The sequence below is a fragment of the Haliotis rufescens genome, unplaced genomic scaffold (assembly GCF_023055435.1).
Source record: "Haliotis rufescens isolate VD_foot unplaced genomic scaffold, xgHalRufe1.0.p SCAF_6, whole genome shotgun sequence".
NCBI classification, from domain to species: domain Eukaryota; kingdom Metazoa; phylum Mollusca; class Gastropoda; order Lepetellida; family Haliotidae; genus Haliotis; species Haliotis rufescens.
Window position 1 is genome coordinate 34,752,330 of NW_025964334.1, and position 19,782 is coordinate 34,772,111.

The following is a 19,782-nucleotide window of genomic DNA, read 5'->3' on the forward strand; positions in this document are numbered from 1 at the left end:
TATAGAAAAATTGAAATATAAAAATCCTGAGTAACGTTTATTATAAATGTATGTTTTCTCGAGATCCGAGAACCGGAAGTAGAATATTGCGAGACGTAATGGCGACGTCCAATGACCCACGCTAAACGAAAATATTAAGAATAATCGGCGATAAATAGCGTACAATTAAGCTATTTTGTGAGTATGCATGTATTCATTTTGTAGATGTTGGTAGATAGATCAATCAAGAGAAGTGTAAAGTTTGTTTGAGTTTCCAAGGTACATTAACTAGAAAAGGGCGAACCCCAAAACACAATAAGGCCGGTCAATTGCAGGCTCAGGGTAGCCTAGTAGCTTTCGTATTTCATCACAATCAAATGTAAGGTTTCTCTTTTCGATGTGGGATTCATATTCCCTGTATGAATGTAAGAAAGCTTAGACATAAACACTTAGTAGAAAACATGTTCCCATTGTTCATTAACACAGATAGACCCTGTATTATCGATATCATGATAATTGTTATCATGGTTATGGTTCCGGTGTTTCAATAATATAACTATCCTGCTTCAAGAGCCTGTTATGGACACAATGACATAAGTCCATATTCATTTGTTTGTGTACTGACATTAGTCCATGTAAGTTTCTTTGTTTAACACACTCAGCACTATTCCAGCTATATGTAGGCGGCTTGAAAATATTCAATATGACGGGGGCCTATAATTAATCAAGTCTTGACAAGACAATCAAGGACTACGGCACTTTAATCAGACACACTTTTCGGATTTCATTTAGAGCCACATGTGGGGAGGGAGTAGGAGGGTCAGATAGCAAGTATGCAGTTTACTGGGCTCAGCTTTCACAGCGCTAGTTGGTTCGTGCTTCCAGTTGTGGCTCTCACTTTACAGATATAGCATGCCTCATTGATCCTCTTGGTTAGTTATGTCAGGGTAAGGGTAGCTTACCTGCAACTTGATCCATTGCCACTTGCCGATCAAGCACCCCTTTACGATCATCAGGGTAAGGTACACCTTTCCGATCAAAAACCCTTGCGATCCTTAGGGTTGGACACCACTTGCCAATCAAACACCCTTTTATGATCCTTAGGGTTAGGCCTTTACTATCTTTTGGCTTAGTTTGAGGTAGGGTATTGGTTAACTATCCCTTTTTTCTGATGAAGTAATCAAATGTATTTTAAGGAAAACCTGTACATTTTTTATCAAGTTTTGCAGAGAAAATGGCAACTGCAGGGTCTACAATCAGGGGTTATTGGTTATAGCTAAAACGGCACCTCAGCAAAACGGCACCTGGCGAAAACGGCACCTCGCCTCAAGCAAAAACGGCTACTATTGCCTGGCGATAACAGCACCTTATTTTTTTTACCTTGGTAAAATAAATGTAATTAAACTTACATGGTCGCTTGCAAACACCAATAATTGTGAAATGTTAAACAAGTTTACATTAGTAATTAGCCTCTACTCCAACTATATTCCAACTTAGCCTATATGTAACTCAACTTATTGTGAAAAGATAACATGCCTTGAAGTAAAATAAATGAAATTAAACTCACATCGTCTCTTACAAACACCAATAATAGTGAAATGTTCAAACAAGTTTACATTAGAAATTAGCCCCCTGAGTCAGCTACTATCACAATGCTCGGTGGTACATGGGCCGATATTGTAAACTGTAAAGAACTGTATATATGTGAATGTATGTAGTTAACGGTGAACTGGAAAACAGGAAATAACATGTAAATACATCAATATGTAACAAATAACATAAATCAGATATACTACTACATAAATTGTTCTTATCGTTATTAAAAATAGTGTTTGGTTTGTTGTTTTACGCCGCACTCAGCAATATTCCAGCTATATGACGGCTATTAAAAATAGAGGTGCCGTTTTCACCCGTCAGTCACATAGTTGCCTTTTTCGCCAAGTGCGGTGCCGTTTTTGCCAGAGAAATCGGTGATGTTTTGCTGAGTAGCCATTTTAGCCTGCACCCTACAATCAGACGCTGATGACCATGATGACTTGGTAAACAAGCACTAATTATTTGTGAATTACATGTGAATCCAAGGGCATGAAAGATGAGCACTGCACTTTATCAGGTTCTTAGTTTGTTTGTTGTTTAACGCCGCACTCAGCAATAGTCCAGCTATATGACGGTGGTCTGTAAATAATTGAGTCTGGACCAGACAATCCAGTGATTGATATCATGAGCATTGATCCACGCAATTGGGATCGATGACATGCATCAACCAAGTCAGCGAGTCTGACAACCTGATCCCATTAGTCGCCTCTTAGGACAAACATAGTCGCCTTTTACGGCAAGCATGGGTTGCCGAAGATTTCTTCAAAGACAACACTGTTATAATATTTAGTTTGACAGTATTGTGGTCACTGGTCATTGTCGCGTTTGAGCAGATACTAGTACCTGGATAAGTGAAGTGAAGTATATAAATGTAGTTGACAAACCATGTCAAATAGTTTATGTTGTGATTGTTTCACTGAATATAACAAATAAGGCATCAACTGCTGACTTGTTATTGTATTCATTAATTAATATTTGTATTCCTTACCCTATATCCATGATACGAATCATATTCGCCTCCAAGTGTATTCGTTGCAGCCCTACTGTGAAGTAATATACAGTTGATTGTGATCGGTGAACCAACAGCTCCAGAAGTACTGGTACATCATTTTCATGAAATGTTTGTTTCAGCTGACCTTGACCTACGATGGACTTCCAGCATCGAGCTGGGGGGAAGACGGGGAGTGGGGGTGTGGCCTCCGCCTCCGAGTCCAACAGGGACCGGAGGGAGCGTCTCCGACAGTTGGCCCTGGAAACTATTGATCTGAACAAGGTAAGGAGTCGTGAACAATTTCAAATAGCTGCAAAATTGCTGTGCGGAGTTGTGTCCCTTGAACCAGTGATTCAGAAATCTATGATCTTAAGTTTGAAACCCAGATTCACACTGATTTAGTTTCTAGGTTTGTCAGCACCATGTCCGTGCTCACAGAAGTGGTATCTGTCTGAGACATGCATCACTTTGGGCTCTCCTCACTCCAGATCCTCTATGTTACATAATGGTTACCATAGTTACTCTACTGACTCAAAACAATGAAACTTTGTATGCATAGAAACATCAATTTGACATTAATTCCTTAGACATTTCTTGCATTGAATTGAGCAAGTTTAAATATGTTAAACACACATTATTTCTTCCAGTTTTAGGGGCGTTCAGGTAGCCTAGTGGTTAAAGTGTTCGCTTGTCACGGCGAAGACCCGGGTTCGATTCCCGACATGGGTGCAATATGTGAAGCCCATTCCTGGTGTCCCCCGCCGTGATATTGCTGGAATATTGCTAAAAGCGGCGTAAAACCATACTCACTCACTCTTCCAGTTTTAAGTTTGGAGTTTGACTTTTTCGTGTTATCTTTGGCATGTTTGGACCATTAGGGTGACCAATAAGGTCATGCTTGGTCATGCTGATACTTATATGTCAGGGTCCCGTTGAACAAAGTGATCTTAGTGCTAAGGTGATCGTAACTCCCATACCTTAACATAGACTTATGACAGTCGTTGCATTAAGGTTGTTTTGTACAACGGCACTCAGGCAGGGAACTACAAACTTTATTCTGGCCTCAGTTGGCCACGGGTTGCTGTGTCGTCTAAGGCGCTGCATTTTGCTGTGCGGAGTTGCGTCCAATGGTCACTCCAATAACCTATGATTGTAGGTACAAATCCCTGTTTGCACCGATTATGTATCTTGGTCTGTCAGCACCATACCCATACTCGTGGGTTTCACGAAAGTGGGAAACGTCTGAGACCTGCATCATGGACTTTCCTCCCACATTAAGCTGACACACGGTGATATACAGTCAAGTCTCGTTAATCTGACACTTGTTTATCCGACATACTCGTTAATCCGACATAATCATATGCAACCAACAATGTCAGATTAACTGGACTTGACTGGAACTGGAATACTGTGCAAACCCAACTCACTCACTATTCTGGCCTCAGCTGGATACAGTCAAGGATACAATGAGCACGGACATGTTGTGAGAATGCTATTACCATAGGCATCACTTTCTTTTCATCATGTTCATGAAGAGAAATATGTGTCAAGTTTTGAAAAGATAATAAATGTCAGAAACCGGAAATGTTTGCTTGTAATAATTATAATGATTTATGCTTCTGAAGGTTTTTCTATATTTTCCCTGTGGGGCGTTTCCTTGTTCTTATGTATGCCTCATTTGTCAAACTGTTTTTCTGTTAACAGGATCCATATTTTATGAAAAACCATCTCGGATCCTATGAGTGTAAGCTTTGTCTCACACTACACAACAATGAGGTAAGCAGTTTTAGAAAGAAACATTAATATTTTTTGTTAACTCACTTGTACCAAAGGTTCACATGATCATCTTGTCATCTTTTTCTTGAAAAGGCATAAGATACTAAAACTTACCATGGATGCTCCCAGCCATGCTGCAGTGATAGAAACTAACTGTTTTAGTCCACTAGTCCTTATAATGATAACATATAGCAAAACCCTTAAAATGGCAAATTTCTACTAGTCCTTATGATACCTTAACTGTTGGGCAGTTTGGCAAGGACTACAGGACTAGTGCCAATTTCTAACACTGCATGCTGTCTCTAAACATTGCTCACTGATTTTCACAGATATCTGATCCTTGTAGAAGAATTGTAGCTATTGCAGCCATATTGAATAAGTAATTTTCCCCATTACTGTCAGCCACTGCCATATTGTCAAATGTATTCACCTCAGGTTTGGATGTGTGACATCTTGGTGTGCAATAAACATGATGATAAGTGTATGTGGGTTTACCTCGGTCTATTTACGATACCTAGGGACTCTCAGTAATACATTTCCAGGGCCACAGACATTTCATTGGGCATCCCTGGGCGACCTTTGTACCAACATTAAATAATATACAAAGTATGTGTGATGCCGTCAGTATTTTGTGTCCATGCTTAAGTTTTTTGCGTATAGGATGCAGTATTTTGCATCTGGTAAAGCCCTGCATTCGTTTTGGTCAGATTGCAAATTTAAAACTATCAAAAGCAATTTTCATTGGGACAAATCGCATTAAGGACTTTTGGATGATGTTTACTGAATCTACATATAATTGGACGTTCTTCTATGTCATGCTTATCACTACTTATCTGGAAAAAAATCTTTGGAAGACAGTCAGTCAATGTCCTAGAACATGAACGAATCTGAATCGCCCGGTTAATATTGAACAACTCAGATGAGCTTCTAGTTTCTTTTTTAATACAACCTACAGGTTCAATAAACATGATAAGATAATTTAAAAAATTGGTCAGTTTGTTATTTTTGTTTTTGGATTCCTGCCGTAAATAGTCATTATGGATTATCTCCCTTTGGTCATCCAGTCGTGCTGTGCAATAAAACAGTCAGTGATTTTGTTCACATTGGCAAGTGTGTCTATGATGTTTCTGATTGTTTCTTGCAGGGAAGTTACCTGGCCCACACACAGGGAAAGAAACATCAAGCCAACTTGTAAGTCCGACTAGATCAACGTGTTCAGCCATCTCTCTGGCAACCATTTTCTACAGAAAACATGAACATGAAATGCGTATCCTGGTGCCATTGTGATAAGAGACCTTAGCACTAAGGTGATCGTAACTCCTATACTTTAACATAGAGTTCCGACATCGAAGCGCTAAGGTTGTTTTCTACGAAACCCTGTAGACACTAAAGTGGCTGGTTCTCCTCAAAGTTTAATCGTGACTGTTGTAGTTTATATATACTCACCTCTGTCATTTTAAAGCTCAGTGTTATCTATAATGTCCTGGGCATGCCAGAAACGCCAGGTTATTAGGTTTGTCACAACTATTGTGTTTGTCAGTTTCATGTCTAGGTAAACACTCACTCACTCTATATAACATGAACAATTTCCACTCATGTGCTGTAAGGATTTAGCTCCACACTTAGTTAATAATAAATGTAGCCTGCCCTCTTCACCATTTGTAAACATTGTTGTACACCTGTAGCCAACGTAAACTTGCTGACTTGCTGTCTGCTGTATAGGTATGTAACCTATACCTAATAAGTATACCACAAGACGTGCTACTCAATGTATAACTCTTTAATATCATATACTGAATTTAATAAAATAATATTTAAAAAACAACAAAAAAAACACTCACTCACCCTAAGTGAAGCATGCATATCTCTGGGTGATAAATTGAATATTGCTTACTTCAGCATTATGCATCAAGTAAAGGGGACTTATGGAATTAATTCTGATAATTTAGTAAATCTTCTGTTGGTCTAGATACATTTATGCTTAATTATCCAATCCAGTCGTATGTCTCCATTTTTCATGGTAAATATCCTGATCACATTCGCCACCATAGCTTTGTTTGAGTCTGGTGCAAATGTCACAATGCTAAAAATAGCCTTCCAGTCAAATTGTGCAGTTTTTTTTATGCTTGAAGCAAGCCCTTATAGTCTTGTAGCATGACATCCCCTCCTCCCCTGTCTTAATACTCCGCTAAAAGTAAAGTTCAGAAGTCTTCTGAACCGATAAGATGCATCAAGGGCTTGCTCATAGGAGGCCATGAAATTGAATGTAGATCTATGCCGAATTCACATTCGTAAGAGGCATTGTGATTGTTTGTTGACTTCAAGCTCATGAGCAAGAGACAGGGTTTTACTTTGACTTACAAAAGTGGGTGACCCCATATAATTAATTTTAAGTGCCCTTGCAGGCAATATGAGGGTCCTGTAATGTAAGGAAATGGTTAAGTGTACTGTACGTTTTGGGGGCGGTCAGGTAGCCTCGTGGTTAAAGCATTCACTCATCATGCTGAAGACCCATGGTTTGATTTCCGACATGGGTACAATGTGTGGAGCCCATTTCTGGTGCCCCCCTCCGTGATATTGCTGGAATATTGCTAAAAGCGTCGTAAAACCATACTCACTCATTACGTTTTGCTAGTTACTTTAGAGCCAGGAATGAATCAGTGATTATGAAGACAGTGGTCATGATTGATGGATGAAATAACAGACACCCATAACTGCTCTTGATGTGCTGTAGGTACAATCAGTATTATTGGTTAACCCTCAGGACACAGTATGTTCTTTTTTGCGCCCAATTTCAACATTTGTGCGTACTGGACACAATATTTGCTCTGTAAACCTGAATAGAGAATCTGTGCAGAGCTAGCAAGACAGGAGATGGAGATGTCATGGCTGGAAATGGGTGCAGGGTGTTTATCATAATAAGAGGGAGATGTGATACACTGGATGAACTAGGGTGAGATACATTACGTCACATGTCAGAATCCCTGCACAGGACCCGTTCAGGCTAAGTACGGTGTAAGTGGTAGAAATATCTTGTGAAGAGATACTTTGAGGCGGTGTTTTGTACCACCAGAGCTCGGAGGGCAGCGAAAGATGCCAAGGAGGCCCCTGCACAGCCTGCCCCAGAGAAGGCCAAAGTTGACATCAAGAAATTTGTGAAGATTGGGCGACCGGGTTACAAAGGTAGGACCTGTTTCCTGGGCCACAGCTGGGGAGGCTAGATGGGAGAGGGGGAGATGGGATTGAGGGGAGGAGAGATAGGACGGGTGGGAGGAAGAAAATGAGAGATAAGAGGGGTGGGAGGGAGGAAATGCGAAATTGGAGGGAGATGAGAGATAGGAGGAGTTGAGGGAGGAGATAAGATGGGGGGAGTGGAGGGAGGAGAGTAGATGGGAGGAGTGGAGGAGATGGGAGGGGTGGAGGGAGGAGAGTAGATGGGAGGGATGGAGGGAGGAGAGTAGATGGGAGAAGTGGAGGGAGGAGAGTAGATGGGAGGGGTGGAGATGGGAGGGGTGGAGGGAGGAGAGTAGATGGGAGGGGTGGAGTAGATGGGAGGGGTGGAGGAGATGGGAGGGGTGGAGGTAGGAGTGGAGGTAGGAGAGTAGATAGGAGGGGTATGAGGAGATGGGAGGGGTGGAGGGAGGAGACTAGATGGGAGGAGATGGGAGGGGTGGAGGGAGGAGAGTAGATGGGAGGAGTGGAGGAGATGGGAGGGGTGGAGGGAGGAGAGTAGATGGGAGGAGTGGAGGTAGGAGAGTAGATAGGAGGGGTGGAGGAGATGGGAGGGGTGGAGGGAGGAGAGTAGATGGGAGGGATGGAGGAGATGGGAGGGGTGGAGGAGATGGGAGGGGTGGAGGGAGGAGAGTAGATGGGAGGAGTGGAGGTAGGAGAGTAGATAGGAGGGGTGGAGGAGATGGGAGGGGTGGAGGGAGGAGAGTAGATGGGAGGGATGGAGGAGAGTAGATGGGAGGGATGGAGGAGATGGGAGGGGTGGAGGAGATGGGAGGGGTGGAGGGAGGAGAGTAGATGGGAGGAATGGAGGGAGGAGTGTAGATGGGAGGGGTGGAGGGAGGAAAGTAGATGGGAGGGGTGGAGGGAGGAGAGTAGAGGGGAGGAGATGGGAGGGGTGGAGGGAGGAGAGTAGATGGGAGGGGTGGAGGAGATGGGAGGGGTGGAGGGAGGAGAGTGGATGGGAGGAATGGAGGGAGGAGTGTAGATGGGAGGGGTGGAGGAGATGGGAGGGGTGGAGGAGATGGGAGGGGTGGAGGGAGGAGAGTGGATGGGAGGAATGGAGGGAGGAGTGTAGATGGGAGGGGTGGAGGAGATGGGAGGGGTGGAGGAGATGGGAGGGGTGGAGGGAGGAGAGTAGATGGGAGGAGTGGAGGTAGGAGAGTAGATGGGAGGGGTGGAGGAGATGGGAGGGGTGGAGCGAGGAAAGTAGATGGGAGGAGGGGAGAAGTGAAGGGAGGAGAGTAGATGGGAGGGGTGGAGGAAATGAGAGATAGGAGGAGTTGAGGGAGGAGATAAGATGGGAGGGGGTGGAGGGAGGAGAGTGGATTGGAGGGGGGGGGGGGAGAAGGGAGGGGTGGAGGGAGGAGAGTAGATGGGAGGAATGGAGGGAGGAGTGTAGATAGGAGGGGTGGAGGAGATGGGAGGGAGGAGAGTGGATGGGAGGGGGGAGGAGGTGGGAGGGGTGGAGGGAGGAGAGTAGATGGGAGGAATGGAGGGAGGAGAGTAGATAGGAGGGGTGGAGGAGATGGGAGGGAGGAGAGTGGATGGGAGGGGGGAGGAGGTGGGAGGGGTGGAGGGAGGAGAGTAGATGGGAGGAGGGAGGAGGGTAGAGGGATGGAAGGGGAAGGAGATTAAGGGGAGGAGGAGTTAGCTATTGCAATTGTCCTGCAATAGAACTACAATAGCTCCAATCAATTTTGCAATAGTGCTGCAATTGTTCTGCAACAGCTCAATTCATTATTACAATATCATTGTGATAGTACTGCAATATGTTGAGTATCTAACTTCTAATCATGTCAGTAGTACTGATTGCCGGGCTATATTGTAACACAATATCTAGTATCTAGTATAGGAGTTTTCAGTATTGTGTCCTATGAGCAGATTGTTAAGATTGATAATGGATGCAATTAATATGCACTGCAAATCTCATGTGACGCGAAAAAGGTGTTACTTGAATAAATGTTTGAAACTAAATCATTTGTGGCATGCTTGTTTACTTTAAGGATATACATACATTCTGATGACACTGTCCATGTCAGATTTCCTTCGCTCACTCACTTTGTTCCGTTTAAAGAAAGAAATGATAAAATATGATAAGCATGTGGCTTAGGTCATGCGCAAGTCACGATGTCATTAAAATTCTTCGAAGTCCTGTGTCACGTCACCGTCCATGTCCCCGATATCCATGTCTGGGACCTCTAAAATATTCCTGTGAGTTTGCTGGGTGGCCCAGTCCTCAAAGGCACTGCAATTCCAGAGCTCCAGATACGCTGCGTATCTGCGTGAAATACGCATCAGAAATGCAGAAATACACAGTAAAATATAATCCAAGCGTATCAAATACGCAACAAACATTACAGATACGCTACAAAAATAAAACTTGTGTGTATCATCAAAATATTGTGAAGTAACCCTGCGTATTCGATTAGCAAATCAGCAACTTATTTTGAAATTATAAACGGGCATTCCGTCAACCTTGCCAAACTCCACGATGACAGTTACATCATGATCATTTGCCATCACACTTTCTTGTGGAAGTATCGTGGTATTTTTGAGTCCTATAAAGCTCTCGAACCCACACGACACCAGTTTGCAGGGACTAGATGAATAGTGTTTTTAAATATTTAACTTAAATACCCACATGTGTAAAAACTAGTGGGTAACAGAAATTTGAATACGCAGATAGAATAACTGATACCCAATGATTTTAAAATGCATGGGTAAAATACCCACAACATCAAAAGCTTATCTGGAGCTCTGAATTCTCTGTGCAGAGTTGCATCCCTTGAGCATGACAGAAACCTATTCACCCCAATTATGTTTCTAGGATTGTGCGATTCACCAAAGTGGTAAATGTCTGAGACCTACTTCACTTCGGGTTTTCCTCCTGTATTTAGGTTGACAGCCGTGATATAACTGGAATACTCTTTAAAGCAGTGCTAAACCAAACTCACTCTCAGTCACTGACCCATGAACATCTGTGGTAGAATATGTCTTCAGCAACCCATGCTTGCCGTAAGAGGTGACTATGCTTGTCCTAAGAGGCGACTAACAGGATCGGGTGGTCAGGCTCGCTGACTTGGTTGATGCATGTCATCATATCCCTTTTGTTTAGATCGAAGCTCATAATGTCAATCACTTGATTGTCTGGTACAGACTTGGTTATTTCCAGGCCGCTGTTATATAGCTTGAATATTGCTGAGTGCGGCATTAATCAGCAAACAAACAAACAAACGAACACTTATTCTCTGGAGCTTCCAGCAATCACAAACAGATACAGCTTGAAAGTGTTCTGTGTGAAGACTGTGTCTGCAGCACTCACAAACAGATGCAGCTTGAAAGTGTTCTGTGTGAAGACTGTGTCTGCATGCAGCACTCACAAACAGATGCAGCTTGAAAGTGTTCTGTGTGAAGACTGTGTCTGCAGCACGACACAAGCATTGGCAGGGACCTGATGAACAACACCTCAGACTCTTGAATGTGCCTGTTGCTGCATCCTGTAAGGAAGTCATCCTTCTGCTTCAGCAAGGCAGTTTCACCCATCATTTGTTGCATAATATCAGGATACAGATCAAGCAATGCCCGTCCTTCACTGCCAACTGTCAACAAAGGCCACACTTTTTAAAGTTATTTTATGGTAAACGATTTCGACCGACATGAAATCTCTTTGATGCAATAGAACAGAAGTGTTTATATGCAGAATTAAAAGGTGTTTTATTGAGTTTATAAAGAAGTAATAGATTGAAACAATGTTTTATTGAGTTTTATAAAGAAGTAATATATTGAAACAATGTTTTATTGACTATACTGAGGTAATAGATTGAAACAATGTTTTATTGACTTTATACAGAAGTAATAGATTGAAACAATGTTTTATTGACTTTATACAGAGGTTATAGATTGAAACAATGTTTTATTGACTTTATACAGAGATAATAGATTGAAACAATGTTTTATTGAGTTTATAAAGAAGTAAAATATTGAAACAATGTTTTATTGACTATACTGAGGTAATAGATTGAAACAATGTTTTATTGACTATACTGAGGTAATAGATTGAAACAATGTTTTATTGACTTTGTACAGAAGTAATATATTGAGACAATGTTTTATTGACTTTATACAGAAGTAATAGATTGAAACAATGTTTTATTGTCTTTATACAGAGGTAATAGATTGTAACAATGTTTTATTGACATTGTACAGAAGTGATAGATTGAAACAATGTTTTATTGACTTTATACAGAAGTAATAGATTGAAACAATGTTTTATTGACTTTATACAGAAGTAAAAGATTGAAACAAATGTTATATGCGATATATCCCACTCAGTCACTGAGGTGTCCATAAAAAATGAAAGTCCAACATCTTGTAGTCTAGATCACATACGTTGTATACCCCTCTGATGAGTGTAAATTGGCAGGGCTCCCATGGCGGAAGGCTCTTATAGTGTTATCCCAAACATCACATTTGTTAACCATGAGATAGTAAATGACCTGCCCTGTAAACAATTTAAGCATTAAGTTTAAATCAGTCAACCTAAACTGAAGGGGTAGCAATTGGGTTTTTGTATAGAGACTTTATATTTTTTAAGCTACAGCTGCAAAACTATGAGCCTAATTAAAAAGAAATTAAAAACACCTTTCTGAAATGCATTTTTTGTTGCTTACATTTTTTTTTCAACATTCTGAAGCAGAACTATTTGTTTTCAAGCGTTTTGGGGGACAATTTATTTGTTTTGAAATAATCCCAATTTTTGAAGGTGTCATAAATGTGTGTCAACAAATGCATGTCAACATGATGCTTTCACGGAAAATAAAAGTGATGACATACCGGTAGCTGCGAAGAAATGAACCTACTTAAGCATTACACAGCGTTTAATGAGACATCTATCTTCCTCTTTCTAATGCATGTTGTGTTACCTGTGACTGTTTGTGTTTCAGTGACAAAACAGCGGGACCCCGACAACGGGCAACAGAGCCTGCTGTTTCAGGTCAGTAGGGGTAACCTGCAGTGTCATCATGACCTGATAGAGACAGGGATCTCCTCAGTAAAGTTGTCTCCCCCTGCAAGTGTAACTTTATCATCCTAAGGCGTTTACTGACTACAGGGCCCCATTCCTCGAAGTGATCTTAGCGCTACTCTGATCGTAAGCCTATGTTAAAGTATGGGACTTACGATCACCTTAGCGCTAAGATCGCTTTGAGGAACGGGGCCCCGGAGTCCAGTTCCCATCCTTGCCGAACTAGGTAGGAATCTCCAGGCTTGATCGTAGCGTCACCAGTTGCTATTACGAATTAGGTCCCTTCCATGTCCCTCCTGTTGACCAATCCAATTCCATCACTCATATCACTTGCATTTGCTTCATACAAAATGGTGGCGCCAAGTCAAAATGATCTGATCGATAATCAAGATCTATCTCACACCGCTAGTTGCATCAAATCACTTGGGCACCTTGATTAAAAACATGAAAAGATTAGCAAAATATCTGTCGACGCCCAATTGACAGTACACATGCTTTACAAATCCTGCAGTCAACCGAAATCAGCACGTTGAAATCCATGTAGTTTGTTAAACGATTTTGATTGGACTATGCTTTGACTCATGCCGAAATGTAACTGTGGAATACCAGCCTAGCTCGGCAAGGGTGGGAACTGGACTTGTATAGTCAGCTAACGCCCTTGCCTCGGGAAGATTAGGTAACTTTAGAAGAAAGGATGGCTTCGTCCCTAGGCCAGATGGCCAAGTGGTCTAAGATGCTGGATCTTGCTGTCAAGAGTTATTTGCCTTAGCTGCCGGATCTGCTGGTCATGGGTGCAAATTACACAACAATAAGAACTCTGTTGCAATTCTGGGTGACTAATGTTTTAAATTTTTGTCTGACAAAACCTTACTTATCAACAGAGCATCGATCTTTGGTCTCACTCAGTACCTCTAAGTTTATTTGCTGTACTATTCACTAGGGCTGTTACGATTCACTCACGTATTCGGTGAATCGAACCGTAACCATTCATGAATTGAATTTGTTATTTGTGGCCATTAGAATCATGTGTATTTACATACCCTGTACCTAAAAATATCCATAAGAACATGGGATCCAGTGAGCGGGGTAATAATAGTGCTTTGAGCATGCCCCTGAGTGGTGTGGAAAAATGTCCAATATAAATAGCCTGTTTGTATTATGATATCAACTCTTGGGTGCAGATTGATTACCCAGAGATTGTGGAGAGTATGATGCCGCGGTACCGCTTCATGGCAGCCTATGAACAGAAGATGGAACCCCCAGACAGGCGGTGGCAGTACCTGCTGTTTGCCGCAGAGCCGTACGAAACCATTGCCTTCAAGGTACGTGTTGAAACGGGCCATTCGTGGATGATTGAATGATTGAGATGAAAGGGCTATCACCAGTAACAGGCAATGAATCTACAACTACCAGTTTTTGTTTCCAGTCTGGATTTATTGTTCAAAGTTCACTTTTAATGAAATAAAATGTCAGATATCAGGTGAATGTGGAAGAGATTGGTACATAGTTTTTATAGTGAGAGAGTTTGGTTATACGCCGCTTTTGGCAATATTCCAGCAGTATCATGGTGGGGGACACTAGAAATGTGCTTCACACCTTGTACCCATGTCAGGATTCGAACCCAGGTCTTCGGTGTGGCCAGCGAACACTTTAACCACAACCACCCAACATAGATTTTACAATATTTTATGATTTGTAGCCAATCAGAGATATAGACATGCTGTAAAGCATGCAGCACACATTGGCTGACTTTTCTGATGGGTCAATCTGTAGCTGCCCAGTAGAGACCTTAAGTACATCTGATTATATGACTTAATGATGAGTGTTTGTTTGTTTGTTTTTAACACGGCACTTAGCAGTATTCCAGCTATATGCGGCGGTCTGTAAATAATTGAGCCTGGACCAGACAATCCAGTGATTGACATCATGAGCATCGATCCACGTAAATATGATGAGTGGATAAGGGGATACAGTAACCATGCTTACTGCAGCTAGTGTTTATCATTTGCCCATGTGATGTATTTTTACATTTTAGAGAATGTTTATAGAGGAATATTCATGTGATATGTGATATCAACAATAAGGATGGGGTTTAATTTAATAATGACATGCAAAAGGCAGAATGTATTTGACATGCAAACAGAAAAGAGTATTTTCGAAGCATTTTCAGTGTTCTCGCTGGCTTCTGAAACTGCCAGTCCTGGTGGATTGGCAACTCTAAACATTACCAGTCCCCTCTAACTTTTGTCAGTCCCAACTTTCAACAAATAAAAAAACATGTGAAAATAACCTGGTTTTAATTCCCTCAACATCATATTCAATGCAATGAAGTCATCTCTGAAGTAACTTAGTTAGATTTACTTGTCATTCACACAAAGTTCAGTCACAATTCTCTCTTCTTTTTTAATATTTCGAGACTAAGTCACTACAAATATATATCAAGTCAACGAATAACGAATTATTTATACCCATCCATGGCCTACTCAAATACTCAACCATTCTATAATCCCTTAAATCTACTACACGGCTTCCCTCCGACTATGAAAAGAAACAATGGGTTTGATCTTTGGTGAGATAATGGGAGTAATTTAATCGCCAATTAACTATGTTGTATCTAACTAGGCTTATGTTTGCGTCACATTCAGCGTGTTTATTCAACATTCACTTATACACACCGTCTCCAACAGTTGTTAATACAACTGTAAAAACAACGGGAATTGATTTCAGCTTCACCGGTTATCACATGTTAGGTCACATGTGAAATATGCAAATGCTTACCGGTACTTCCGGCTCTCTACTCACGGATGTTGATTGTTTTACCGTGTCAGCTGGCTTGACATTCTGCATCGAGGCGAGGGTCATTTCGACTTTATTTGCAGAAAATATTCAACTTTATTCAAGGAAAATAGATACAAATCATGTTTATGTATGGAAATAGTTATTTGAACAGTTATTTAGGACGAAATGCGAAGTTTTATTGTCAAATGCTGGGCTGGCTATCGAACGCTGGTCGACATCGCCAGTGGAAGCTGAAAGTGACACACCTGGAAAAAAACGTGAGATCTTCGACTCCGTGTATAAGACGACCCCCCTTCTTAACCCCCTCATTTTAGGTACGAAAAACTCGCCTTATACACAGCGATATACGGTAAATGTTATTTCCTTGCACTAGAAATAGACAAGGGGAACCCTAGACAAGCTGACTTTGTTTGAAAAATATACTTATATGAATATCGCCAATGTTTTGTTCAACAAAGATTTATAAGGTACTTTATTTGCCGGTCCACAGGGACTGGCAGTCACATGAATTACCGGTCCAAGCCTAATTTTACCGGTAAAAAACTGGTATTTACCAGTAAACGGGAACACTGATTGTACTGATATGGATGGACTATGCCATGTCTGAAGGTACAGTAACGAGCAACAGTCCATATGAAGAATACTCCTGTGACATGCAATGCCATCCTGTATGGCATGTCATACACGGGGTACACGCAGTAGTGAGAGTGTCTACTTTGTGCCTTGATGTTGACCTGACACTCTTGTCTTGTTGATACCAGGACGCATAACACCCCATGTACCCTGAGTGATCCTGCTACAACAAATTTATCTTACTGACATGATTTGATGTGACATTGATAGCACAAATTCAAAACCGATAGAAAGCAGCTGTTCGATTTAGCTGAGGTTAACTTGTGCTATGTCGCGTGACTTCCATCGACTCAGGGTATAAGGAATTTATTCTGTTTCTCAGAAATCCATGTGCAGCCTGTATTGCTTGTGGCGGCGTATAAGAGATTTATTTCCCCGCTTAGAAATTTATTACCCTCCAAGGCGGGTAACACAGTATTTTATCAAGATCACGTGGACCAATCAGATCTCATCATTCTGACATGGAGGTATGATAATGTGTATTGGTCCTATGTATTTACATAGTATTACAGACATGGAAGTATTGACAACGTTAAACATGGAGTTTCAAGTTTGTTTCTGCAACAATGTCAGCACCTTGTGGTGGTCAGGGGAAAGGGAGGTAACTCTTGGGATCCTGTTTGTAACTACTTCTGTTTTTGAAACCAAACTCGACTCAATTGGTTGATATGAATGGCCATACAGATATGAGCAGAGGATTTTTTGTATGTAGTGTTGCATTGTAAGCAGTGAACTAAATTTAAGGACATGACAAGTTTTGAAAATGTAAAGTCTGTAGGAGTTGTTTGTGTGTTGTTTTGGTGGGCTAAAAGACATATATGTACTTTGCAGGTGCCCAGCAGAGAAGTGGACAAGGACCCCAAGAAACTGTGGACTCACTGGAACAAGGATACAAAACAGGTGTGTGGGGATATGTGTGGGGGACTGGTTTGGTGAAGGGGTGGGCAGTTGGTGTGGCAATGGGTGGTAGGTGGGTGGGGATGGGTGTAGGGCTGGTAGGTGGGTGGAGGTGTGGACGTGGATATAGGGTTGGGCGTAGGGGTGGGAATGGGTGGTAGGTGGGTGGGGATGGGTGTAGGGGTGGGTGTTGGTGTAGGGGTGGGGATGGGTGTAGGGGCGGGGATGGGTGTAGGGGTGGGAATGGGTGGTAGGAGGGTGTAGGTGTGGGAGTGGATGTAGGGATGGGCGTAGGGGTGGGGATGGGTGGTAGGTGGGTGTAGGTGGGGGTGGGCATGGACGTGGGGATGGGTGTTGGGATGGGTGTAGGGGTGGGTGTGGGTGGGTGTGGGTGGGTGTGGGTGTAGGGGTTGGCATGGACCTGGGGATGGGTGTTGGGATGGGTGTAGGGGTGGGTGTGGGTGGTAGGTGGGTGTAGGTGGGGATGGGGGTAGGGGTGGGGATGGGTGTAGGGACAGGTGTTGGGGTGGGTGTAGGGGTTGGCGTGGGCGTGGGTGTAGGGACAGGTGTAGGGGTGGGCGTGGGCGTGGGTGTAGGGTTGGAGATGGGTTGACAACTCATGGCAGGTTTGAAATTGGACTGCAAAACTGAGTTTTCTGATGCATGTTTTATTGCAACTATTTAAACCATCGGTTTTTAAAAATACTATCAATATATATATTGGTATTTTTAAAATTCCTATCGATATACATGTAGTACCATCGTAGGGGAAACAAATGCGATACATCAGAATTTCGACAGGAGGATCTAAGTCAAGTTCCCTAAGTTCTGCTTGGCGCGTTCCCACGTTCCATGTTCACATTCATCAGTGTCAGTTTCTGATAGCTGTTTATAAGTTATAATATTTCATTGTGATGTGGAGGTGAACATGGAATGCGGAACTTAGAAGACTTGTTTTTGCCCAACTATCCTTGGAGATGTTATTAGTAATCATAAAGCATGAATATTTCATTTCGGAAGTATCTAATAGATACTTAAGTTATAACAAAAGTTTCACATGTGCATCTTGTGCGACATAAATCAGTTCATTAAACACACTATTTGATGAATCAATATAAACCAAAAGGAAATGCTGACAGGACCAGTAAATATTATTTTGAATTATGTTCCTGAGCTTGGTGACTTGTAATGTGGTGAGTCACAATCCCCCACACATACCACCTCCTCAACAACCCTGTTGTGCAGACAGGTACATCCTGGTTGACTGTCCCAGCCTGCTGACATGGGCACCTGAACCTAGCATGTCAGCAGTGGGGGAGGGGGACAAACCCATGCTACACGACACACACCAGCATGGTGTAGATAGGCCTTTGTTTTTTTGTCAGTTGCTTCACAAATATTTCTTTCCAAAAAACAGAGACTTGGTCTTTGCCAAAACCTTGAGTTGGTGGCCAAATAAAAATACAATTGGGCCCTTCAATTTAATTTGTTTTTGTAATAAAAAGGTCCTTTGGACAAACAAGAGAATTCCAGTTCTTTATTTTCCATTTGGCTTTTCAGTAAAATGTGTCGGAATTGTTAATTATTTTTTTCATTTATGTGGACACAAAGACACACAGCTACTTGACATGAATGCCTTACAATAGATGGGTAGTCATAACAGAGTGAGCTGCAGTGTTAAATGAGGCCTGGGAGACCAGGGCCAGGAATGGGAGTACTGACTCATCTGATAGTCTTTGTCTCTTCGTAGGTCAGATGAGTGTTTATCAACATGACAGCATGTATTATGATCGGTAAGCCAGATTAGCAACAGAGCCCTTGGCTCTGTATTTCATCAGATAATGCTTAGGGCAGTGAACTTGCTCCGTGTCAAGAACATTCTTTTTTCTTTGTTTCAGTATTTTCTCCAGTTTGCATTCAAGGCCGACCCCAAAGGCAACATGCCACCCATGCAGCCTCCTGTTCCTATGGGTCCTCCTCGGATGCCTGGCCCCCCACGGATGCCCCCTCCCCCCATTCCCCCACCTATGGGGATGCCACCTCGACCACCTCCACCGTCAGGCCCTCCCCCTGGCCAACCACCTAATCAGGGTCCACCCCCAGTACCTCCCCCGTCCAACATGATGCCGCTTGGTCCACCCCCTTCTGCACCGCCACCACCCCCCATGATGCCCCCAGGCCCCCCTCCTTCATCTGCTCCACCCCCCTTGGCTCCCCCCTTGGCTCCCCCTGCACCTCCTGCCCCACCTCCACCTCCTCCCCCAAACCCACCATCTTAATTAGGGTATGGTTAGTTTTAATGTCAATGATGGGAAAGGGTATTTTTCTCATCTTACGTATGTGTATCGCAATCACTCCTCAAATTTCAAAGCCTGAAAGTGAGATTTTTCCGGGATAATAAGGGACCTAAGTGAATATTTGATCATAATTTTGAATTCATTCATTCATTGTTATCACGTATTCAAAAAAATACTTTGTACAAAATAAAATCATTCAACATTATTTTTCTCTTCTTTATTTCAAATTCTTTGTTTCCACAATATGTATTCTTTTTGTGCATTTCACATCTGTTATAGTTACACTTGCATAGCTGGCATATGGGTGACCCAGTTGTCTAAGGCGCTGCGATTCGCTGTGCAGAGTTGCGTCCCTTTGGCAGGCCAGAAACCTATGATTGTGGGTTCGAATCCCGGTACCCCAATTATGATTCTAGGTTTGTCAGCACCATACCCGTGCTTGTGGGTTTCACCGAAGTGATAAACGTCTGAGACCTGCATCTTTTCGGGCTTTCCTCCCACATTAAGCTTACACGCCGTGATATAACTGGAATACTGTTAAAAGCGGCGTAAAACCCAAC

The 19,782-nt window shown here is 42.4% G+C and overlaps 1 protein-coding gene across 1 annotated transcript; it reads left to right on the top strand.

Moving 5' to 3' along the window:
• Nucleotides 1-74: 74 nt before the first annotated feature.
• LOC124117568 (splicing factor 3A subunit 2-like) lies at nt 75-19,427 on the top strand. Its single transcript, XM_046479523.2, has 9 exons — nt 75-177; nt 2,707-2,848; nt 4,271-4,342; nt 5,487-5,533; nt 7,416-7,525; nt 12,517-12,566; nt 13,778-13,918; nt 16,860-16,928; nt 18,824-19,427. Exons 2-9 carry the CDS (start codon nt 2,723-2,725, stop codon nt 19,202-19,204), a joined length of 996 nt encoding a protein of 331 aa, XP_046335479.2. The 5' UTR covers nt 75-177; nt 2,707-2,722; the 3' UTR covers nt 19,205-19,427.
• Nucleotides 19,428-19,782: the final 355 nt, after the last annotated feature.

Coding starts and splice junctions, on each gene's coding strand:
- LOC124117568 (XM_046479523.2), top strand. CDS start 2,723: ATGGACTTCCAGCATCGAGCTGGGGGGAAGACGGGGAGTGGGGGTGTG. Junction 12,567..13,777: donor AACAGAGCCTGCTGTTTCAG/GTCAGTAGGGGT, acceptor TCTTGGGTGCAG/ATTGATTACCCAGAGATTGT. Junction 13,919..16,859: donor ACGAAACCATTGCCTTCAAG/GTACGTGTTGAA, acceptor TGTACTTTGCAG/GTGCCCAGCAGAGAAGTGGA.